The sequence below is a fragment of the Xiphophorus couchianus genome, chromosome 10, assembly GCF_001444195.1.
Source record: "Xiphophorus couchianus chromosome 10, X_couchianus-1.0, whole genome shotgun sequence".
NCBI lineage: Eukaryota > Metazoa > Chordata > Actinopteri > Cyprinodontiformes > Poeciliidae > Xiphophorus > Xiphophorus couchianus.
Genome location: NC_040237.1, coordinates 14,204,556 through 14,229,949, shown reverse-complemented (window position 1 = coordinate 14,229,949; position 25,394 = coordinate 14,204,556). Strand labels below are relative to the sequence as shown.

General features: G+C 39.6%; 1 protein-coding gene across 2 annotated transcripts in view; it reads left to right on the top strand.

Moving 5' to 3' along the window:
- dnah9 (dynein, axonemal, heavy chain 9) overlaps positions 1 to 25,394 on the top strand; it is a 163,700-nt gene that overhangs the window by 77,679 nt on the left and 60,627 nt on the right. For both annotated transcript variants that reach the window (XM_028030167.1, XM_028030168.1), the window contains 11 exons: positions 780 to 941; positions 2,751 to 2,947; positions 4,683 to 4,845; positions 5,887 to 6,010; positions 9,765 to 9,907; positions 12,227 to 12,388; positions 12,651 to 12,884; positions 20,351 to 20,431; positions 20,683 to 20,862; positions 21,412 to 21,642; positions 25,156 to 25,350. In XM_028030167.1, the coding sequence (XP_027885968.1) occupies positions 780 to 941; positions 2,751 to 2,947; positions 4,683 to 4,845; positions 5,887 to 6,010; positions 9,765 to 9,907; positions 12,227 to 12,388; positions 12,651 to 12,884; positions 20,351 to 20,431; positions 20,683 to 20,862; positions 21,412 to 21,642; positions 25,156 to 25,350 (1,872 nt within the window). The remainder of the gene's footprint in view (positions 1 to 779; positions 942 to 2,750; positions 2,948 to 4,682; positions 4,846 to 5,886; positions 6,011 to 9,764; positions 9,908 to 12,226; positions 12,389 to 12,650; positions 12,885 to 20,350; positions 20,432 to 20,682; positions 20,863 to 21,411; positions 21,643 to 25,155; positions 25,351 to 25,394) is intronic.

Here is a 25,394-nt window from a genome sequence, read left to right as displayed (position 1 = left end):
ATGCTTGTGTACGCGTTGCTAAATGTGCTAATGATGGAGAAACAACCTACCGCTACAGAAAAGCTGTTTATCTGCCATCATCTAACTAACCGTAGCATTCTTTTTTTGATCTAGTGAAGTATTTCTGCAGATGGCAGCAGAATCCTGGGTAAAAAACATATTGTTTAAAAATTTTACATACTGCATTTTCATTAGAAATGCCACTTAGAACTTGCCAAGTGTAATGGTAAAGCGTTATATTAATAAAAATGATAGGTGGCTCTTCTTTATTCTTTAGCTTATACACCATAAATATCTGGTTTTTGAGACCCAACTTATTTCGGAAGAGTCCAACTTCTGTTTCTGCCAGCCAGCTGCCTGCCAGTGTGCAGGAACAGACGGGGGAGAGGCACCACTACATTATTTTAATTTTACTTAAACTATAAAATACATTAGCTCTCTGAGAGCTCACAGACAGAGCTTAGCTTTGCCTGCTTAGGAAAGTCCTACTGTGTAATCCAGATTTTTTTTTATTTAAATCAGATAATTAAACACCTGCCCACTGAACCTGACCCACTTTACATAAAACAATACTTTAACAATTGGATAGAAGAAAAGTGCTGCTATTATTTCACCGAGTTCCCCTGTCACACCTCCCAGCAGCCGGCCCACTCAGAGTATCTAGTGATTTACCCACAGTCGCTTTGCTCTATTTCCCACCTTGTTCTGCTGTAAATGGACCAAATCAGCCTCTGAAATAAAACCCAAAGCCCTACTCCTTTCCTGCTTTTTCTGCTCAGGGCATTCTCTTCAGTACCAGCAAGTGCATGAAAAGCCCCGCGGACCTGCTGAAAATCTACCTGCATGAGTCCAGCCGGGTCTACAGGGACAAGCTGGTGGAGGAGCAGGACATCCAGGCCTTTGATAAGCTACAAACGGACACACTGAAAAAGTTCTATGAGGTGAGAAGTTTTTTTTTCTAGAGTTCAGCAGGGGCAGACCAGAGCGGGGAGTGAATCATTAGGCTGCCTGTTCTGTATCTGGACTTGGACATCAGTGGCCAACACAGCGAGGAGGAGGAGGAGGGGAAAAGAAAAAAAAGAATTTTAGGGGAAGAGCGAGTGTAGGGCCTGCAGAGACTTAGGGGAGAATATTAATCAGTGTGGTACGGGGTCCGGCTGTCAGGGTCTGCACTGCCAGGCCAGCAAATTGGAAAACATTTTAATGGTTTCCTCTCCACTGCTTCCTCCATACCCTTTCCTGCCCTTGTCATGCCACTGAGAAGAACCTGACACACATGCACATACACTCACCGATAAATGAGAAAAGAGACCATGCAACAATATGTTATCAACTCCTTGCATATAATGCAAACTTACAACTTCCCTCTACTTCCATGAAAGTCTGTAGAATTTTTTCTGTCCAATACCAAATCATTGATTTTCTTGGACTTACGTCCGTGTGAGGGCTTTAACAACAACAGGATAAGTGCTGCAGGTTCTATGATAGAGGAAGTCATTTTGAAACCAACAAAATGGTATGGCATAATGCAGCACAGCATATTTCTCTCTCCATTCATCAACATGTCTGTCACTCAACATGAGTTTGAATCAAGTCAACAAACCTGCAACTCATTTTCTTAGTTGATGAGTGTGTAGACATAAGCTCTTAGTTTTGATAAGTTTAGTGAATAAAAAAAAGATCAAGAGAACACTGATAATTTAGTTACTTAGTGCACCTCAAATAAAAATATACAGTACTGTATGTTTTCTTCCCAGTTACGCTTGCAAGTATACTTTCATTCATATACATCATAAATTTTGAGTTTTTAATGAACTTACGTCTCTAAAAACGAACTTTCAAAATGAGAGTTATTGTTTTCAGGTTTTTGTAAAGCTTTCACCTTCTCATACAAGTTTTGGTGAATTATGAAAGATAAGAAGATCTAAGAACCAAATTCTATATATTTTTTCACCCTTCCTGCATGAATCTGTAAACTATATCAGCAGCAGAGGTAACGCCATAAGTTTTTACTTGTATGAAAAAAATCTCAAAATGATTGTAGGTCACATTTTTAACTGTCTTTAGGCTCTTGTTAGCTAGCAGCAATACTGGCAGTACTGAGACATCAATCTCTGTGTGTGTTGATAAGAGAATTCATATCCTTATTTCAACTATGAGTTTGCCAAGAAGCTGCCAACGTTTCCAACTCGACCTCGTTCTTTGACAGAAGTTGACTTCTTACAGGGATCAAACAGAGCAACTTTGCTGGGGTATCTTCAATCCTTCCTGTTATCTGCTGAAAGTCTTCCTCTCTCACTCTTTTTTTTATTTAGCTTTCTTTCCTTTTAATTGAAAATAGTTTCCTTTTGATAGCTGTGGGGTTCCTCATGTAGTTTATTGGTGCTTTACTGACAAGGGGGAAAAAAAGTAGATTTCTGAGTTTCTGAACAGTTGGGATTCAATCAAGTTGAAAATTGACAGATTCCTGTCAACAGTCAAATTTTTCAGAACAGCTTGTCTCTCATACACGAGTTGCTTTTTTTCTTCTACTCACAAACGTCCTTCCTTAACAGACAAAATACACGGCTAAAAACTTCGGTGCCAGGATGGATGAGAATTAACTGGGTCAGGCTCTGGGCAGCAAAGACATTTAGCCGTGTCCCTGTCCACACTGTTTAGGCCTAACAGCAATGTTCTGCTGGCAAACGAACTGTGTTCCCCTCACTGTTTACCACTGCTGTGTGTGCCTCCATGAATCTTCCCCCGAGGACGTGGAGGAGGAGCTGCAGCGGACCCGGGAGTTGAGCCTGTACTGCCACTTTGCCTGCGGGCCAGGGGAGCCCAGGTACATGCCAGTGGAGTCCTGGAGCAGCCTCAGTAAAATCCTGCTGGACGTTCTGGACAGCTACAATGAGGTCAACGCCACCCTGAACCTGGTGCTGTTTGAAGATGCCATGGCTCACATGTGAGTACAGGAGTGAATGTTTCTTATCTTTACAGTATTTTAAGATTCAATGTTAAACCCAGGCAGCAATGAAGTAAATACAACTTGTATGCAGCATAAATATAATCTAAATCTCATTTCATTGATGTTTCATCTAGGAGTCAAATTGATTGTCTAACTGATAACATACTAAAACGTAGAAGGTTTAAAGAATACTTTTTGAATATGGGTGTAGTGCTTCTAACTCTGTAAAAAGATTCTTTTTCATAGGGTTCATCTTTATTAAAAAAAAAAGCTAGGCACCCTACGCATTGCACAACACAAACAAGCTGCTCACTTTTAACTAACCGATTGAAAAGCAACAAGTTAAGTCATAAGCCATCCTGGAACCTGCTGTTATCACAGCTTGAGCATTTAAAAGTCAGTATGCTACCTTTCATCCTGTCTTTCGCTCGCCGAAGTTCCTTGAACACAGAAAACAGGTCGGCATATGGTTTTTGAGCAGCCACACCTATGGAACAAGTTCAGATTAGTTTTACTTATCTTGAACGAAGAAGGCTAAATACTCTACTGACACCCAACAAAACCCAGTCAATTCATTTAGAATTGTAGTTCCAATGACTTTAATCCTTTACTTTCCAATGTGCAACCCTCAATGTGAATAGTTCTACGTTGGGACGAATATTTACTCCTTTAAGCCTCATCTGTCAAAGATATGGTTGAAAACATATCTTTGTTTTCATGGGGCTTTTTTCTGTTTCTTGTTGATATTAAAATTATATTCTTAGCTTCAGGATTATAGTTAAGCTTAGAAGTCTGACAGCAACATTTGGAGGCTTTCCTGATGAATTTTCCAGCCAATAAATCGTCCCAAATTTCCTTAATTTTGGAAGATTGGTGATTGGTTGATTAAAACACATGAAGCTGATTTTATGCACCGATTTTATCTGCCTCGCCACAGGTCTACAAATCAACCACTTTCCTCTTTTGCTCTGCTGCGAGAGAGGTTTGACGACCCTCCCACATCGTCATGTCTACACCTTTCAATGACTGAACTCATGTTTGGAAAGTACAACAGTTTGAGCAAATAAAGTCCTGGATAATGAAAGCAGATTATGGAGGAAACAAAGTGGAATTCAAGAAAGCGAAGGGAGTCAAAATCTGTCTTCAATTGTTGAGCTATAGTGCCAGTTGATGTGTAAGAAGTTTAAATGTCATCTTATGTATAATCACTGAAAGTAGCTGAAACATTATTGGAAATGCAAGAAAATGCAAAGCAGCTAAACTATCATCAGGAAGAGATGAAATTTAAATGTCAGCGCAACTGGAAGCGTGGAAACAACTGAGATTTGTCACTGTGCATGTAAAACATGGCAGTAGTTAAAACGAGAGTTGTGCTTATAAGCCGCTCCTTTCCACAACGCAAACTGGATTCATAATGAAATCAGGCCACCTATTAAAAATGAAGAGACACAAGAGTATTTTTTACATCCTGTTTAGGAGATTAAAGTGTTCTGGAGGCCAGGTCAGTCTACAGACAAATAACAGTTTTAATTGGAAACTGTGATCATACGGAGAGTGGTGGTGTTCTGCATGAAAACGGACAGAAACAACCACAAAGCGAAGCTCCCGGTGTTTGTTTTGTTGGATGAGTCAGGTGCCGTGTTCAGCCAGCGTTCCCTCCCTCTACCTTTTCTCTCACCCTTTCCTTTCCACCGATTCCTCCCTCCCCCGAATGTCTGCTCTCTACATGCAGCTGCCGAATAAACCGAATCCTGGAGTCTCCACGGGGCAACGCGCTGCTGGTCGGAGTGGGCGGCAGCGGCAAGCAGAGCCTGACCCGACTGGCTGCCTTCATCTCCAATCTGGAGGTTTTTCAGATCACCTTGAGAAAAAGCTACAGTCTCGCAGACCTAAAGGTTAGAAAAGGATACCAGACAACCTTATTTTTTTTTTCTTATTTTGTCACTTTATTTATGTCTGGACATTGATGCAGTTCTAACACATGGATATGCATTAGAATATTCAAATATAGCTGTAGCTTTATGTTTAGGATCGCTGGCCTGCTGCAGAGGGAGTCTCTATCTACGTGTCAAGTTTTCTAACATGTATTTTTCCAGCAGTGCCCTGTATTTATGTCCATCTATCATGTCAGCAAAGCTGAACAGCAACACGCACCAGGGGAGGCACATTTCAGCACGTCTTTTGACAGGCAAATGACGCCTTCACCAGACCTTAGGCACGTTGCACTGAATTGTGCTGAAACACAAGAAATTGCTACGTCTGTGGATTTTAGCTACATGTAGATATCTAGTTATGCCAGCAGGTGGCACAGCTTGCTACTAGCTACTAAAGCATTACTTGAAACAATGAAATGAATTTGTCATACAATAAAATGCTCACTGTGTAAATCTTTTAAACTTCAGAATATTAGCTTAGCATTGCTTCTCCTCAACCAGGTTCCTTGAGAGAAATCTGTCACCAGAATTTTGCCGTTGTCTTCATGTTGACGACTCGTGGGTCGTACGTTTCTGGATATTTTCCAACCTCAGTCAATAATCTTTGCTCGTTCATATTTTCATAGGACTTTTAGAGTAAGAGAGGTCGATGTCGTGATTATTATGCACACCACTAAATAATATGGCATGCATAGGTAAACAAAATGTTGAAACCACAAATCAGGTTCCTTTAACTTCACTACTAGGCCCTACTTTGTATTGATCTATCATAAATTAGTAAATAAGTTGAAGTTTGTGGTTGAAATATAACAAATTATGAAGTTCAAAGAGTATAAATCCTGTTTATTGACTTCAAACAGGATAAGGTTGTTTGAATGTCAGATGCTTTTGGGTGTGAGAAATTCCTTTTATCATACAAATCTACAGTTCCACTCTAACAGCTTCAGTTTCTTATATTTATATCCCTCCTTATCCTCCTCTTCCTCTCTCCTTCCCACCCAGACTGACCTGGCATCTCTCTACATCAAAGCTGGTGTGAAGAATGTTGGCACAGTGTTCCTAATGACTGACGGCCAAGTGGCAGATGAAAAGTTCCTCGTTCTGGTCAATGATCTTTTGGCATCGGGTAAAAGCAAGCCTTTTCTGACTACTGCTTCCTATGGTTTCCAGGAAAAATTTATTTATTTATTGTTACAAAAAAACAGAGATGTCATTACTCAATATGGATATGACATTGTGAGGAACTGCAAGGATTCCTCTTTAAGCTCTGAAGTTTTAAAGAGTCCAATCCATCAAGGTCTTTACTGTTCTTTTGTAATAATTTTGAATTTATTGCGAAATATATGAATTTTAATGTAACGCAATTGTCCATGGACAATGAAAACTATTTCCTGAACACATAAAAATGTAAAACAATTGTGCTAAAGGGCAAAACATTTTCAGTTATAGTCTCAGGAATTTCATTACCTCACTTCTTTGGCTTTGTTCCGATGTGACCTTTACCAAAATTTAGCACACTGACATACACAGTGGATGCAGAGTTATTTTAGAGCTTGTCTGCCTTTCTCTTCACAAAGGGCCCTCAATCCAAGTACAATGAATATCTCCAGTTAAAGCACTACCTTTTAAAATTGTGCAATCCAAAGCCCTAGAACTTGGACAATTCCTGAGCTAGTCATCCAGAGATGGATCACAGAGTGTTTCGTGCACCAAGCAAACACCACATGCATACTTTTAGCCTTTACTCTGGCATAGTGTGGGTCTACAACACAGTTGTCAAACTCCAGTCCTCAAGGGCCGGTGTCCTGCAACTTTTAGATGTGCCTCTGCTGCACCACACCTGAATAGAATAATTAGGTCATTAGCAAGGCTCTGGAGAACTGATCTACACAAGGAGGAGGTAATTAAGCCATTTCATTCCAGTGTTTTGTACCTGTGGCACATCTAAAAACTGCAGGACAGCGGCCCTTGAGGACTGGAGTTTGACACTCCTGGTCTACAATAATGTCTGTTTTTTAATGTAATTTTTTTTATTGACTATTTCTTGAAATTAGAACTAGGCAGTAATTTTTCATCCACCCACTTTTTATATCTTTAATAGCCAATTGGCAACCTCAACAGAGCCCCAGATCATCACAGGGTGTCACAAGGACTGACAAGACAGAATAACCATTTAAGCAAACACTCATACATAAGTGCCATTGATTGTAATTATTCTAACAAGCATGTTTTTGGGCTGCACAGTGGCATAGTTGGTAGCACTGTTGCACTGCATGTTCTCCCTGTGCATGCCTGGGTTCTCTCCAGGTACTCCGGCTTCCTCCCACAGTCCAAAAACATGACTGTCAGGTTAATTTGTCTCTCTAAATTCTCCCTAGGTGTGAGTGTGTGTTGGCATGGTTGTGTGTCCTGTCTGTTTCTGTTCTGTTTCTGTTTCTGTTCCCCGCCTCTCGCCCCAAACGTTCGCTGGAGATAGGCACCAGCACCCGTTAGACTGCACTAGGGACAAGGGTGTAAAAAAATGCATGGATGGGTGGATGTGTTTGCACTGTGGAAGAAAACCAGAGTAGGTGAAAACATGCAGAAGTAACAGCTGAGGTTGATAGCCCAGACTTTATTGTTGTGTGAAAGAAATATTTCCCCAATCCCAGGCATTCAACTTGGTTGTGGCTACAGCTAACAGCTAAATTGTACTCACAGATGGGCAAAGAAAACTGGTTTTAAAGCATAAGAATCTGTAATAAGAAGCTCTGAGAACAGACAGTGTTTTTTCTCTCAAAAGTCGAGCTTAGTGGTGAGATGTTCTGAAGACATACATCCCACAACGTAGTGTGGAGCCGCATCATTTCATTGAGACTTGTACAGCCTTTATAGACCGTAGAATTTTTTTTTTCTCTCACATCAGTAAACAATACATGTTGTACAGTAGCCATTTCTTCATTTTCCAACTCTGACTTTCCTCTGGTCACTTTCACCACTCATGACACTCTAACACTGCTCTTAAGTACGTCACAGACTACAAACGTAAAACACAACAGGATACCAAACTCATTCGGCAACAGAAAAGGCACCAACAGGTTACTACATGTGGTTCTCATTGTCCCTTGTTGCCAAGAATTGGGGAAACAGCCTTTCAGATCAGGATCTTTGAAGGAAAGAAGCTGTTATTGATTCAGTTTTTATTAGCCTTTCAAGCTTTTTGAATGAACTGGTGGAGACCACTGCTCAAGAAAATATAGTAACATTTTACAGGAAATGGTAAATATGTTTGGGAAAAACCTAGCTGCTGAAAAGCTGGAAACCTGAGTATATTGAGATCCCTACATTGTATTCCCAGACTGTGCAGGCATCTGCCAGTAAACACACCAGCAGGCTGTGGTTTTTGGAAACAAATATTTGCCTTGGAGGTCTTTGTTCTGTCTCTCAAGAATCTCTCTTTCATCTGCTGCTCTCACTTTGCCAGGAGATGATGTCTTTAACCTAGTCTAGGTGATGTTGAAATATTAACCCCCTCACTTCCGTCTCTTGGATTTGTGTTCTTGCAACCTCAAATTTCTGTTATGTTTTAGCTTTCACAGCTGATAAAACTATATAAAAACATAGGATGTGTTAAATAACAAGGAACCAGTTTTGCACATTTAAAAATATACATAAAAATATAAAACTGATCGACACCTGTTTCGATATCAATCAGAATCGATCAGAATTATTAGTGCAATAATGGAAATCAAGTTTCAAAAGAACAAAAATATAAATGCATGACCTACACACCACTAATGACTGACCTTATAGATATAGTAAAGATTTAATAAACTCTACCTTAACTCCAAACCTAGAAAGAGATGGAAATTAAACTCAGAGTCCAGGTGAGGAGGGCGTTAATCAAATAAGCAACCAAGAGTCCAAAGATACACTTTATGGAACCAGACAGATCTTCTGTAGAGATGGTAATATTTGTCAACGGGCCATTATCACCCACACATCTTACAGAGCTAGGTATTCATAGTCACCAAGAAAAAGCAAGCACTAATACAAAACTTTGTCAGAAAGCTTGGATTGAACCAAGAGGCATGTTGGAAAAAATTGCCGCTGTCAGATGAGACGTATGTAAAAGCAACACAATGTCTGGTGCAATCCCAGTCTTCCAGAAAAAGAACAGAACAGAGGTTTTCCTTCCAGCTGAGCAATTACCCTCAACAGATTGCTAAAGCAACAGGGGGTGACCTTTTTGGGATGTGGAGGAAAGCCAAGACCTCAACCCAAGATTTTAGTGCGTAAATGTGCCAACCCTGTCGAAATGTTCCCTGACTGACTTGATGCTTGATTGCTGCTAGAAGTCTTTAGCTCATATTCTGCAAATGTGTGCTCCGAAAGAATACATTTATCATAAAAACAGGTTAAGCTACTGTTCTGATGACATCATAGGCTAACTAAATTGATCTTAGTTGCATTAAAACTAAATGGATATAGCTGTTTGAAAGGATTTTGTTCTGCTGAAACATCAAAGATGAGCTTGCAGCGGGGAGCAGCTGGAGTTATGTTGTTAAATAATGATTCAGAAACCTTAGGTTCCATGGGCTGAAGTTTCTTGGACTCATTATAGACTCATACATCCATCTGCACATTCCAGGCTCATCAGTTACTCGAGTGGAGTTGTGACTTAAAGCAGATATCTGTATTAGCATAAGTCCTCTGCATGATCTCCTGCAGTCTCCACCTCTATTACCACAGCAAGATTTGATTTAAGAGTCTCTGTGCTCAGTGTCAGCTCCGATCCCAACAAGATAAGAAACTTTTCCAGAGTTTTCAGACAGCTAAAGCTCACATTAAGAAGAGGTCTGCAGGCATGGCAATAATGTGATTCATTTTATTCATTCCAGGAGAGATTCCCGACCTGTTCCCAGACGATGAGGTTGAGAACATCATTGGCAGCGTGAGGCCAGAGGTCCGTAGCTCGGGATTGATGGATACGAGAGAAAACTGCTGGAAGTTCTTCATCGACCGCGTTCGCAGGCAGCTCAAGGTGAAGCAGACAGATAGGACAAAGGCTCGGTTGTTTTTTTTCACTACTGTGAATTTCTAAAGTAATCATCCAGAAACAACCATTCTCAGTGGCTCCCTTCCAGGGGAGAGTTACGCATTAATCTTCTTCGCTGAGCTTCGCCTATGTTTGATCTCCATCCTTTCCTAATATCGCAAAAGCTTGCCACCTCACACTCTAATTTACCATTCCCAAATAAAAACAAGAACCTCTCAAACTTAGATAAACATCTGGCTTTATGAAGGAGCTTCTCCCCAGACAATTTTCTTCCCTGACACTTTCAGATGAACTTGAATACATTGGGAGGCGGCGGACGTCATTATAAATCACCAGCATGAGCAGAAAAGCTGCCGTTTAGCTGCAGATAATTTCACCGACGTGTAGTCGCTTTGTTCCCCCTGGGGAGGGAGAGCTTCCAGAGGGCTGCTTATCCTGTCATTATTATAGCATACACCACCACATCCCCCACCCCCAGCACCAACCTCTCTAGATTGGGGAGTGAATAAATAAAGAAGGCATTCCCATGGGCAATCTTCTAAAGAGTGGATTTCTGACTGTTTAGTTATTTCTGTTTAAACTGCTTGTCTGGGTGGAAAGGGCACTTTCCCAGAAATGTTGGCAAGCTTCAATCATTGCATGAAATGTGCTGAGGGCGTGTTTCAGCATGTCGCGCGGGGTGTTGAGCATAAATTGCCAAACTAGGCCACAATTTAACATGCTTTGGGAAGTTTTTTTGATGAGTTGCTCCAAGTGTATGGGGATGGGTTTGAGGGGTCAGCAAGGGAAATGGGATAGCATGATCCTCGGTACTAATTGGCGGTCAATCCCTTCGCCACACACTCGGTGACAAATATGCCCAGAAGAAATGATTCACATCTTATTTGGACCTAATTTGGTACACATGCAGACCAGCAATGGTTATGTAAATGATTCAATTGTGTGTGGGTGCTCTCACATACCTACTGATTCCAACATAGGGCGACTGTGCCATCTGCACACTCCACATGCTGACAAATTTCACAATATGACCTGTCTTGCAAACCAACAAAATGGATCCCTTTGCTGTGTGTTGGTAACGTTGTCTAACTCCTCAAGGAGACTTCTGTGTCTACTAACCTTCACTTAGGCGTTTCTCTAACTTTCAGATAATCTGTGTGTTGGCTCATAACACCGTCCCTCTACTTGTGATGCCACCTCCGAGTCTCTCAGAAGTGGTGTTCATTGTTGTTTTTCTATATTAAATATTTTATATGAAATATAGTAAAGCAGGCTCTGTGCTCTGATAATTAATAGTAAGTTGATTAAATGTCTATTCACAAACACTGAAAAACGTATACCTCAGTCGACAGTCATTTAGTTTTATAACATTATACAACAAATGATTTATTTTCTCTGTGGTTTGTGGAATAATGTACAAATTGATTACATATCTAAAAGCAAACAACATGATATAAAAACAGCGTAATACTAAAAACGGCATAATATTAAGAGCAGTTCCACAGACCGAAATCTGTGTAGCAGACAGTCCCGTATGTCTGTTGCTAAGGTCGTCATCCTGTTTCCCCGATTGCAGCAGTTCAAAGGGTTCACGGTGAGAGTGTGATGAACTTCTGCTGAAAGAGAGAACAAATATTTTTCCTTGGGCCCAGGCCTTTGAATCGCACCTCCTGATTAATAATTTAGTCTAAAATTAAACTTCACCCTGATCCCAGAGATACTTTTATAAATGGGTTTACTGAATATTCCATGAGGGTTGATTAAACTTTTCAACATGTACCTCCACGTTTTCTTCTTCCTTTCCAGCCATAAGAAGGTAATATAAAGACTAAAGATGAACTATTGTTTAAGATGTTACAGAAAGGCCTTGAATAAAACTCCACCTTCGCTGCTTTTTTTTCTCCTCTTCCTCTGAGCTGAGTGATTACCATCAGCAGTGTCTCTGGGTGTGCCTTCTGCTTGTTTGTTTCTTCAGTTTGAATTTGTCGAGCATCTGGCTGAGTGTCTCAACAAGCCAGCTGTTAGTCTCCAGCAGTGAAAATCAGTCTGACATATCCCACAGCTCTACACACCCCTTTAATCCACATACTTGATGGAAGCTTTATTTGCCTACTGATGGAGCTGCAGATAATTAATTCACAGTTCTCCATCACCCCTCTAGACCGGGAAGGCGTATTAGTCTGAAAGCGCCTTTCTTCTGTAAGTCTTCTGTGAATCTACATGTATCCACCTAAATAACTCAATGACTGCAATCTATTTGTGTGTTGGAGTTCAACCTATGACGTTTGCTGCCATCACTTCCAGGTTGCCCTGTGCTTCTCTCCGGTCGGCAGTAAACTGAGGGATCGGAGCAGGAAGTTCCCGGCTGTGGTCAACTGCACGGCGATCGACTGGTTCCACGAGTGGCCACAGGAGGCGCTGGAGTCTGTCAGCCTCAGGTTCCTGCAGGAGGTGGAGAACATCGACGTGAGAGAAACTCCCGGTTCAATATACACAGTACACACAGAAAGGAAGTCACCCACAAAAAAAAGAAAATTCTTCCTCTGAAAATGTAATTTAGAGTGTCAGCCACCGTGACGCAACAAATGCGATATTATTTTCAAATGCAGACTGAAGGCCACAAAATTAAATTCCACGCCTCAGCCTGAGGAAGTACCGTCCCTCGCTGCAATCTGCACGCTCCCCCTACTTCCAGTGTGAAATAACCGCTGACTTTTAAATCATGCAGCCCCAGGTGAAGGAGTCGGTGAGCAGATTCATGGCTTACGTCCACACCAGTGTCAATCAAACATCCACGGAGTACCTGGCTAATGAGCGGCGCTACAACTACACCACGCCCAAGTCTTTCCTCGAGCAGATCAAGCTGTATCGCAGTCTGCTGGGCCAGAAGAGCAAAGATCTCACCGCCAAGATGGAGAGGCTGGAAAACGGCCTGCAGAAGCTCAGCAGCACATCTGCTCAGGTATTTGCATCTTTAATGGAACCTCTGTTGAAAAATTCATCCCTGCAACTAGATATTTAATTACCTAGAGAGAAGTTTAATTGATACACGTGCAGGCCAGTGACAGGTGGAGAAATACTATACCTGGAAGGAGCTGGCATGCCTAGAATGTAGCATTAGAAGTGGTAAGTAGTGACATTATAAGTGGAGGAGTACAGTCAGTCTTCTTAGAGTCAGTCAGAACAATGACTGTAGTCTTCACATCTTTAATACGAACTTTAAACAGTAGGAGGCAGAACAAGATGCTGTGGTATTAGAAGAGCCTGAAATGTCTCATCAAAGTTAGATGCGTTTCACTTGATTTGTATTGTCATGACTTTGTTTGGTGTTACAAGTGGAAGCCCATGCTTCTCATTAAATGATACATGTGCCATTGCTAATATTTAGTCTGCTATTAATGCTAATTATGCAGCATTTCTAAGTATCATGATTAGTTTCTAATGATGAAACTTCAATATGTGTTCCAGTTGAAAATCAGACTGATATGGTAATTGATTTGTTCAACCAGGCTAACAAATTAGCAACTCAAGCATTTAACACAAACATTTTTGGTTTATTTTTCAAAATTACCTTTAAAATGTTTGTTTCTTTTATCAATATTAAAGCCATTCAAGGAAATTCTTTTTGTTTTCATGATACACCAGAGCAAATTGAAAATCTCTGTTGCAATGTTGTTTTAAAATATCCACTGCATTGCTGCAACCTCCACACTCTCACCAAACGCTCCACCCCCAATCCAACCTACAACCCTGGTGTCAGGAACAAAGAGGATTAAGAGTGTACTTTTCATTCATCAGTGTGGGATACAGTGCAGCCTGAATGCAATGCAGAGCTGAAGGCAATAGAAACACTTTCTGATTTGTACCGCATAACTACAAAGGCTCTAAAATCCTTTTGTAGGGGAACTGATGTTGCATATTAAGATAAAATTCTTAAGAAATATCTAAAAACAGTTTATTTGTTAGTAAATTTATTTGTTTGTAAATGCAAATAAATACAGTACCAAACAATAGTTACTTATTCATTTAATTTTTAATCGTACAGGGTAAATATGGAGATGTGAAATATTCTACAAGTTTGTGACAACCATTGTAAAACTTTGTCCCTGAATTGTAATTTGGAATAAAAATGAGCTGCAAGCTGTACTTGAGTGCTCTAGAAGGCATTCATACACAAGACGGGTGTATGACAACCATATAGAAGCTTTAATAATGATTAAACCTTGAACAGAATTACAGCTGTCAAAAATCATTCATATTTCTGGTTACTCTGATGCTTCCTCTGAGTAAACTAGTAATGGCTGTCAATGACTGTTTTGTTGCAGGAACATCATTGAAAGTTGTCTGGTATGTTTTCCAGAAGAAGGCACTAATGAACCTCCATACTGTTACAGATGCTGGCATTTGAAGAAGAATTACACATATCCAAATTAACAATTAGTCATATAATTGTATTTATTTAATCTCTTGTTAATCATGACTATCTAATAGCCTCTATTCATTTGCATGAAAATAACTGAACAGCTATTTTATTGAGAAATAATCCCATCATGTCAACAGTTAAATTGATAGTGGAATCATAAAGAACCCTTTAACTTGTATTTTTAACTACATTTCCTATATAAATGCCTAATTAATCTTGTTTATTTTTTAAATCCAATACAATCAACCAGTAAAACCTTAAAATAAATCCCCATTATAAATGATTAAAAAGACTAATAATGCCTTTCAAAAGCATTTGGACTGCCTGATATTTTACACATTTGTTCCTTTTAAAACCCCAAATTTGATGTTATTCTTTTGGGATTTGGCTTGTGATAAACAAACAAAAACAAATTGTGAAGTGACTGAAAGAAAACATATGGTTTGTTTTCAAATAAAAACCTGTAAAGTGTGTTGTGCTGCCATGACAAAGCCTTTCACATCTGGAGATAGGAAGTCGTGCAGTGTTAGGTTTGTCTCCCACCAGAGCTGTGGGTCGCTGTCACTCCTCCAGAGTTACCAGAGCCTTTTATGTGCCTTCTGAAGATGACTCGGTTGATTAAATTTAATTTTGGGGTATAAGTGAAAATAGAGCTGGATGGAAATACTTGTCACACCTTTCAGATTTATATTTGCAAAAAAAGTCAAAAACTATGTATAATCTTTAACAGCTACCATGTGGTATTTAGGGTTGGTTTATCATGTCAAAGCCTGAGAAAATTTGTTTAGATTTGTGGTCATAATTTGACGAAATACGAAAAAAACAATCAAGAGGTGTTAATACTTAATGAAGGCACAACATTTTCCATCTTACATCTGTGTATGACTTGACGGCACATAGATTTGCAAAACTGTTTGCAATGAAGACTACAAGATTAGTTGTATGAAATTATGATTTGCATAAGGTAATGTTTCCATCTTTAATATCCACACCTGGATCCATTTGTTCTAATGTTTACCATCTCTACTGTTTGCCAGAGGAGGACTATATGAATAATGGAATGCAAAGTCTGAGTGTGAAGCAGTCCTAATTATAGTGGGCCTGCTATCCTCTGTGAGTTAATGCAGAACCAACTACACAAACACAGTTTCACTTTGGCATAACATGCATCTCTGCTGCTTTGCATAAACAGGCCCACACATTCCCACCCGCACAAAATCACACATGCATAAACACCCATTGCGCATAAGTGACGTCGGTGCTGAAAACCACAGAGTGTCCTGTTTTCTGTTTCCCCCATCTCCCATTTACTGTAGAACTCAGCCACCGCATATACATTATATATAGGGGTTATTATGCTAACTGGGGAGCTATTTTAATTAGAGAGCACACGCTTTACAGCAGCAGGCCACCATTAATGCAGCCCATATCTGTAAGTGCATCCATGCCAATGCCTGGCCTATTTGAAGTATTGTTATTTAACATTCTGCACAAGAGGATCCGTAGATCACCAGGGGCTGCCTTGGTCATGGTAAACAAAGACCAAGAGGGTTAAAGCAAGCCCTCTATATATGTGTGTGTGTAGGGCACTGTGAACGATCCTGTAGCTGTTTGAGTCATAAGCTCCCTTAGGAAAACATTAGTTTATTTATTTTTTCCTCCTCTTTGTGCATATACTGTCCCGCCCTTGGATGCTTTAATTTTGATTTATGTTTGGATTTGGTAGTCTTACCACAAACGGCTATAAAAGATGGAGTGTTATAAGTCATCAAAATGAGTTGCAAGAAATTTAATAAGGAAGAAAAGGTATCACCAGTATTGTTAACCCTTCACAAGGACTGCTTCTAGCTTCAGATTGCACTAAGTCATAGTCAGATTAAGAGCTCATCATTTCACAGACCCTAATATAAACCACCTCGTGTTAATCTGTATAGCCTATGAAGTGGTGTTAAATGTTGAAAGGTAAAATAATGCTCTATTATATGCTATATCAGGCAACTTTATTGTTCCACCTTTCTAACTACATGTGCTATCAATTAATATGGCTACATTTACAAAACTGCTTGCATTCATATATACTCACCAGCCACTTTATTAAGTATGACTGTTTAGTTGCTTGCTAACAGAAACAGTGAATTCATCAATCCCGTAGCAGCTTCCTATTGCTTTTGGGCTTCTAGGCAAGATTTAAAAAAAGCCTTGATGAAGTTCAAAGGGAGCATCGGAATAGTAAGAAAGGGAATTTAGTGACTGTTACGTGACATGGTTGTTGATCCCAGACAAATGGGCTTTAGAATTATATGACCTGCATTTAGCTGAAATTTTTATGCAAAATCATGTCAAGTTTACAGAGCATAGTTCAAAATAGAAAAAATATATACTTTGGGTGGCTGTTTTGGGAACAGAAATGCCTTGTTGATGTAGAAGTTAGAGGAGATTGGGTAGACTGGTGTGAAATGAAGAACAAATACTCATTTCAACCAAGGTATGTAAAATCTCACGTTGAACCTTGAAGATTGGCCTTTGTCTGTCTAAAATTTACAAAAGTCTCACCAAAGTTGGACAGTAATAGGTTACAACTACATTGAGCGTTCAAGTGGGGTTTAAGTCCGACTTTGACATTCAGACTGCAGGGTCAGTTTGGTTTAATCAGCAAGAATCATTAATGGTTTTGAAGGTGGTGTAATGGTATGTAGGATATATTTTTACCAGTTGAACATAGTCCAAAACCAAGTCTACCTGAGTGATGCTGCTGACCTACATTTCTTTTATGATACTTTGTTCACATCACACTCGTCATTGCTTGATCGGGTTTCCCATGGCAAATTTACCTGGGTCAGAGGTCACAGACACACCAATTTAAAGACCTCAAAGGCACAACACCACCAGACGTTCTGCATGTGTTCAAACAGTGCTGTATTTGTTTGGTACGAATTGAATATTGGTCACTGAAAGCAGTTTAATTAAATCTTTCTAAGTTGGGTCAGGTAACTATGGTTTGTGACTTACGTTAGTTTATGTGAGAAGAACTCTGAATACTTCAGCCCAGCAAAACATTTAAATTTCATGATCCCAATTTTCTGAAACATTTTGAGATTGGTCCCTCCCATTTCCTTCATGACTATCTACCAGTGAACAAACCAAAGTCTATAAAGACATGAAAGAAGTGAGGTTGGACTTTCAGAACTTGATTTGCCTTGAGAGAAACATGACCTTAACCTGACAGAACAGAAACAAAGCCTTCTTAAAAGGCTTTGTCGAGGAGAGGCTGTTTTACCTTAATGGGGTGTTGGGCTAACAACCCGTTAAACTCTATTAGGAATTAGATGTCACTTGGGTTCATATGTGTGAAAGACTTTTTCCAACATTTTTAAAATTTTTAATATGCCCATATATATATATATATATATATATATATATATATATATATATATATATATATATATAATCCAACTAATCTGACTCTTATTATGAAAATATAATTTCCGTGAGCTTCATAAGCTCCCCTGCAGACTTTTGTGGTTTCTGTTGTGAAAACAAAGGAAGTTATATCTTTTCTAATAGTGTTATTTTTCTCAATATAGAGGGATGTGTAGCACCTCAAACAAAGAGTTGCAGAAACAGCAGTCCTGGTGGTCTTTACAGACGGTAAAGCATTGGCAAATCTTTACCCTAACGGGTCAGAAACTGGAAGCAGGCAGATGTTTCTTTGTTTCATGAATGAAGCTATAGATACAATGCGAGCCACTCGGTGAAATCTCCAACTCTGCCCATAAGCTATCTCACGCATGGCTGAATTCGTACAGTCTGTTGCCGTGGTATCAAATATCTTGCCCTAAGAAACAGTTGTTCCAATTTACATTTACAGCAACAGGGACTGAGTGTGGGTTGTCTCATAAAGACAGTCAGGAGCAGAGAGACATTTTTTTTGTTTTGTTTTGTTTTCCTCTGCTTGGATTTCCATCTGCAGCATATAAACAGAGAAACGGCTCAGATGTACTGAATATCACCCATGTCCTCCACCAATTAGTGTGTCCCTGTTTCCCCTATCCACCTCCTTCCTTTCTCCCCCACTGCCTATTCATCATGTTGATGGCTCACTTGGTGATGGTCTCATATTCAACCAATTCTTTTTGCATGGAACTGTAGCGAGCCGAAACGGCTGTCTTCCCCCTGGCCTTATTTCCAGTTGGTTAATTAGCTGAAAGACAAGCTGGAAAAACAGTTTGTTTTTATTTCCCCCGTGCAACCGTTTTGATGGAGTCGGACAGCGATGCCGAGCCCCATTTGTTTGGGAGTTATAGGGAATTTGTAACAGCTTTAATTTCTCTTTATGACCGTCCTTGGTCTCTGTTAGTGAGTGTGTGTATTTGTGTATATGTGTGCTGATAGCAGCTCTTGATCCTAAAGCTTTTTTTTTTCACTCCCCCTCCCCAGAAATCCATGCCATTCATCTTTTCAGTGGCTTTATCTGCTTGGACAGGGAAAGATTTTCTCTACATAATGGATTAAAGGTCACATGGCACAATCCAGCACGGCACAACATCTTATCATCAAAAGGTTTAGGGCACTTTGTGCGGCTTATTTGTTAGGCTTTCCCAGTCACAGAATCATATCCATTGCTTTGAACGACTAAGGAGATGTTTAGATTTCAGTTAAATGGTGGCTGAGCTTTGTCACCAGTTGTATTCGCCACATGATACAATCACCGACAATAAACGATCAGTTCCACTAAAGCATGTGAGACTTTAAATGAGATAACGGACTCATTTGCTGCAATGAGTTACAAGATGATTGCCACAATAACAAAAATAGATAGTTTATTGTTACGTTTTGTGGATTACAACCCTTATATTTAGAATCAGGTTGCACTAGTGCGGATATTTTACCTGACAAGGTATTCAAAGTACCTTTTTGATAAAGACACTAATATGAACCCCATGCTTGTTTATTGATTTCCCCCATGTCTGTAATAGATGCATAAATACACAATATGGGTTTTTTTTCTTTCTGCATCTACAAGCCCTGCTCTCTACTCAGATTTTTCTCACAGTGTTGTAGATTAAATATAAAAGGCAGTTTTCAAACAGTGATTTATTAAAAGAAAAGAAGTGATCAAAACCAACCATGATTTGTATCGCTAAAGCTAAAGGCAAAAGCTGTTTCCAATACGCCATGACGACATCTAAATCTTTTGTGACCAATGCCTCAATTTTCTACATTTCAGCCTAAACAGCCAGAGACCTTATCTTCTCTTTGAGCAATGCTCCACACCAGAGAGCTACGTTTTGTGGAATATCCATAAAAAGGTATTTGGTATGGAAACTGTTGCTAATATTGGAGCAATTTTCAAACGGACATTGGAAAAAATGTATTTTTCCCAATCACCCGAAAGGAAAAATGATCACTAATATTATATCAAGACTACATATGGACAAGCACTTAGCAAAAATGAAAAGTCAATTCAGTTGAACCATACATACAGGGTCCAAGTCAACTATTTACAATCCAATTGATCCTCATTATCAAAGAATAACGTCAAATTCTCTATGTTACTAAAAAGGGCTAAAGTTTTTAAGTTTCCGGTCCTTGAAGCTACTATCCTACAGTAGTACTATCCTGCTCCAACACACCTGAATCAAATGAACGTCTTGTTACCAGGCCTCTGCCAGTTTTCATGGTATCCTGAAATCTGGCAGAGGCTCTCAACGTCTCTGCCAGCATATGTAGTTCAGTAGCTCTCGAGGCCTGGAGTTGGTGATTCCTGACCTTAAAAAACTCCAGCAGATTGAATCGAGTCATTGACTTGCAGGCAGTAGAGCCTCCTGTAGTTGTCTGATCTAAGAAAAAAACAGAGCTAGACAGATAAACAATGTGCCAGTTTTCAGGTCTATAGAATGAAAAGGAAGTGCATGCAGTTAGTAAAAACTCAAAGGATTGCGTACACCTTGAATCACTAGTCTTGTTTCTCACTCTCTGAACTCCTGAGTCTCCTCCTCTGATAGGTGGATGATCTCAAGGCCAAGCTGGCTGCCCAGGAAGTGGAACTAAAGCAGAAGAATGAAGATGCTGACAAGCTGATTCAAGTAAGAGAGAATCGAATGCCATTTATAATCATTCAGTGGTGATTTCTTACTTTGCTAGCCAGCAGGACACATAGGTATAGGTCTTTTTTACCCAGCTTATTATTTTATACATATATAGGCATTGCTGGCAATTGCAGTCAGTTGTAGTTTTGACCTGCCTAACTGTTATCGCCAGCCTGTGCTGTTTCACTGCAGACTATATATACCAAATCTGGCTAATTCTCTGACTAAGCCCCTTGTGCTGCCCGCAGGAGGTTGGGATAGAAACAGAGAAGGTCACAAAGGAGAAGGTTGTGGCTGATGAGGAAGAACAAAAGGTGGCGGCCATTGCTGTAGTGGTCAGCGGCAAGCAGAGAGACTGTGAGGAGGACTTGGCCAAGGCTGAGCCGGCTCTGCAAGCAGCTCAGGATGCCCTCAACACCCTCAACAAAGTCAGTTCCTCTGCTATCTCACTCTCCGCCATATTTGGTTTGTCCCATCACTCTTTATCTGTATCTTAATTTTTGGTTTCATTTAAAAAAAAAAAAAGAGTTGTACTTTGATCTTTTTTTGTGGACTTGACTAGTGAGAAAAGATTATTAAATCACAGGGTTTACACGGGCCTTTACTGGAATAATGCTGTCTTTATGTTTCGTCGACATTTTACTCTATCCTTGCATCCCATGCAGGTTTAAGAGCTGGCTGGGGGATTTTCGAAAACACCCTCTGTGTTTAAAAGGTGCTCTCTGTTCAAACAAGCAGAACAGACAGTTCAATCACTGCTCAGAGCTTTCTCCAGATTCCTTAATTAGAATTCTCTGTTGTCGTCTCAAAGTCAGCACAGGTTCTTCTTCCTTTATTCTAATCCCCTCCTTTTTTCACCCCCACTTTTTTTTCCCCCGCTCAGAAGACCAGAGAGATTGCACAGTTGCTCAAACTCAATTAAATCACGCACTCCCTCTTCTTAACTTTCACAATTCCCTCCTCGTTTTCCTCTTCAGAATAACCTGACCGAGCTGAAGTCGTTCGGTTCTCCCGTGGCGGCGGTGACCAACGTCACGGCGGCGGTCATGGTCCTGATGGCACCCGGAGGCAAAGTCCCGAAGGATCGCAGCTGGAAGGCAGCCAAGGTGATGATGGCCAAGGTGGACTCCTTCCTGGACTCTCTGATAAACTTCAACAAAGAAAACATCCCAGAGGCTTGCCTGAAAGCCATCCGGCCTTACCTGCAGGTGAGCCTTCCTAGTGGCTGGTGGGTCGCCAAGCACTCTGCTCCAACTTCTGCTAATAAATCCTAATTTTAGCAGGCCGTGATTATAATGACAGAGGCACATTACGGCTGTCAAGCATTAAAATGACAGCCAGAGAAAATCAAGGAGTAAATTAAGTGTTGCAAATTTAACAGCTGCCCTGATTATGAGGTTCAATGAAGCAGACACGAGGCATGGCAGTGCAGCAGATAACACACACTTCTGTTTCTTCAGAACGCTTATATAAAAACGTTCATCTTTTTGAACGCGCTCTTTGTAGCGATGTTACGAAAACATAGCTGTGTGAAAAAATTTGGACATCTTATAACTGGGCTTTACATGTAAAAAAACCCCTCTAAAATACCTCAAGGCTTAAAGTGAGGAGTGGGGCAAATGTTCTTCAATCCGATGTTGGAAACATATGGCCACAAGAAACGTCTTGCTAATGCTATTTAAACCAAAAAGAGTCAGACCAGGTGTTAGAAGGCATGGTGTCTCAACCTTTTAATATCTTCTGTTCAATAAGTTGAATTATTGTTCATTAGGTTTTGTTTTCTTATCTAAAAAATGAATCAGTTGAGCTGAATTTTAACATTGTGTAATAATTTTTTCTCATTTTATTTTTACTTAAGCTTCCATTGTGACTGCCTTCAGCTAATGTTAACCTTTCAAGCAAATTTTACTGGTAGATATCTGTAGGATTATTGAATATTTTACACGCCGTATTTGCTTGACATCTGAAGCCCCTTTGGGACGTCCTTTCAATTAATCTGACAGCAGCAAAATGTGGCGAATAAAGTCTTAATGAGCACCCCAGTCAGTCTTCCTCCAAAGTCCCAGCTGAATTCTTACCAAGTCAGGTCTTGTAACATTTAAATGTCACTTTTTACCTCGTCACATATCTGCCCTGCCTCTATTCATTCGCATTAATAGATTAGTTGCAGCATTCCGGGGTGGCTCACACATTTTATTTTTGCTCTTTACATTAAGCTTAAAAATATGCCGAGCATCAATTTGTTGTGGCACAAATAGACACTGCCCGTCAACCCCAGCCTCACATTGTTTGCATTTGGCCAAATTGTAATTGCATGACATTTTATCATTTTGGTCAATGTTGCAATAATGAAAAACGGACCAAAATATCCACCAAGTAAAACACAAGACAATGAGTTGACGAGCTAAAATGCCAGACCTGCAATTTTTTTGCATATTTAAAGTTTATTATCTAACTTAAATTTTCAAAGTTATGAGATTAGGAAATAATACACTATATATATTATGAGTTTTTAGTTATTACACTTTGTCTAGTCCTTTAGATTTTTCCAGTTATCTAATTCTGTGCTGTCCAGTAATCCTCCTTTCGCTAACACCTTTTCTGTAATCTTTAAAAGGCAAAAATATTTTAATGGTGATCTGACCAGCCAGTTTTGATCTGTTCATCATAAATTTATGAAAGGATCTCTATAGATATATTCACCTTTTTGTGTGTGTTAGAGATACATTAGTTTTGCAGTCAACAAATTACAAAAATGACCTTTAACGCACAGCAGGGGGAACAAGTTATTGGACTGTAAACAAATTTCATAAGCGGACTTCTAATGCTCAAGAGAAAACTAAGATTCCACAAATAAAGTCTTTTTTTTTTTTTTAAAGTCATACACATCTGTATAAAATTACAAATGACTTTTCATTAATTAATTTCGCAACCAGGGGTTAGTATGCGTGTCATAAGGTTGTGATGTTGGGTCCCCTTCTAATCCAAATAGCTACGTGTCCATGGACAAGGCATTTAGTCTCACATTCCCACTTATGTCCCCACCATAAGGATATTTCACTAAACTGTTACATGTAATAGATGCAAATAAATCCCCTCTTTAAGCTGCTTCTGCTTGTTTATACATCACCAATGGATCCCGCCATGTTCTACACAGATTAAGACACCTTTGCTAAACAGCACCGAATGTTCAGCAGGGTAAACATCAAGCACTTTGCATAAAAATGCATATCATATATCTCCTATTCTGTTTCAGGTGGGGTTTTTATATGCATTAAAGAATAACTATAACTCCACTATTATTTTTTTATTTATAACCCCCCCCCCAACACCTGAGGCATCTGGCTGAAATCCAATGGTGTTCTGTATTAATATACTTCACCAAAGTCTATTAAAGGTGAAAATTAACAAACTATCAAATGACACAAGGCAAAGTGCTGAGTTGTGTTTTAGCCTCAAGTCCTGCGACCGATTGTCTCATTAGCCTTCTGTCAACCCTACATCATACCACTTGGCCTAAAGCGGCTTTACTTTTACATGAGTCACTACCTATCTTGGTGGCTCAGAGGTGTAATCACAGTGGGTTGATTCCAACCCCCCTTTGCTGCCTCAGGCCTTTTAGATATTGGCCTGAAGGCATCAAGTCCCAGCTTGAAGTGTGAAAGAAACATTATCCCAATCGTAGAAAAAAATAGCTTCTTCGTGGTTATGGTTTAAAATCCAAGTAACATCCTGGATTTCAAATAAACTACATCATCCTGTGCAAGATAGAGAAAAGGAATCCTAGTCATGAAAATAAATATATATATTTTTTTAGCGAAACATCTTTAATTGATGATTTTATCTCAGTGTCACTTTGTAACTCATATAAAGTCATTCCAGACTTTAAGCAATTATAAATGGATTTTTTCTGGTTCAGGTTTGGAGCAGAACATTGGACCACCTGGTCTTCTACTAACAAATTGTAATTCTTACACCAGTTACCCCGATGACATGGCGGCATGTTTTACCTAATACCATTAGGTACCATTGTCACACTTGCAAATTTTGCTGGATGATAAATTGTCCCAATAATTATTGTGAAAGAGCAACATTGTTTTTGTGAGACCATTTTCAAGGAATGGCATAACAATAGAAGTTTGGCTTCTCAAAGATCAATAAACGTTAATTTTGTACTTAACAAAATTAGCTGGAAGATATTTTAGATATCCAAATCACATTAAAACATGACAACCAATAATAAATAAAAGTGGGAAAAAATTATCAAGTTCATTTTACTTTTTCATGCGATTATTTGCTTATTTCGACAGGCTAACTTGATTACAATAAAAGTTAAAGTCCAAATTTGAGTTATTCTATTTATTTAATATTTCCATTGAGTTTAACTGATTTCATTAATGTATGTCAATGTAAGTTCTTTATGCAGTTATTTTTACCATGAGTGACAGGGTTTGAATACCATCAGCAAACAAATGCTAATAAGTCCTGTTGGATAAAGTAACTGTTACTTTGATTTGTCTCTAGTTATAGGAAACAACGGGAGTAGAATAATTTCCTCAGAAACCTACTTTGGTTCCTGCAAATGATTCTTACCATGGAAATGTAACAAATGACATGTTTATCAATTCCCAATTTATACCGACATGAGCGATTTGAGTGATGAACCTGACCAAGGTAAAGCGTTGTTTCAAACCGTTCTTCATCGTTTTGGTTCCCTCTAGAACCCAGAGTTTCAGCCAGACCTGGTGGCCTCCAAGTCTTACGCAGCCGCCGGTTTGTGTTCCTGGGTTCTAAACATTGTCAAGTTCTACGAGGTTTACTGTGAGGTGGAGCCCAAACGCCAAGCTCTACGCAAGGCCAACACTGAACTGGCTGCTGCGCAGGAGAAGCTAACGGTCATCAAGAGGAAGATCAACGTAAGTTGGATTAATGTCAGGAATAATAAAATAGATTTTTACGG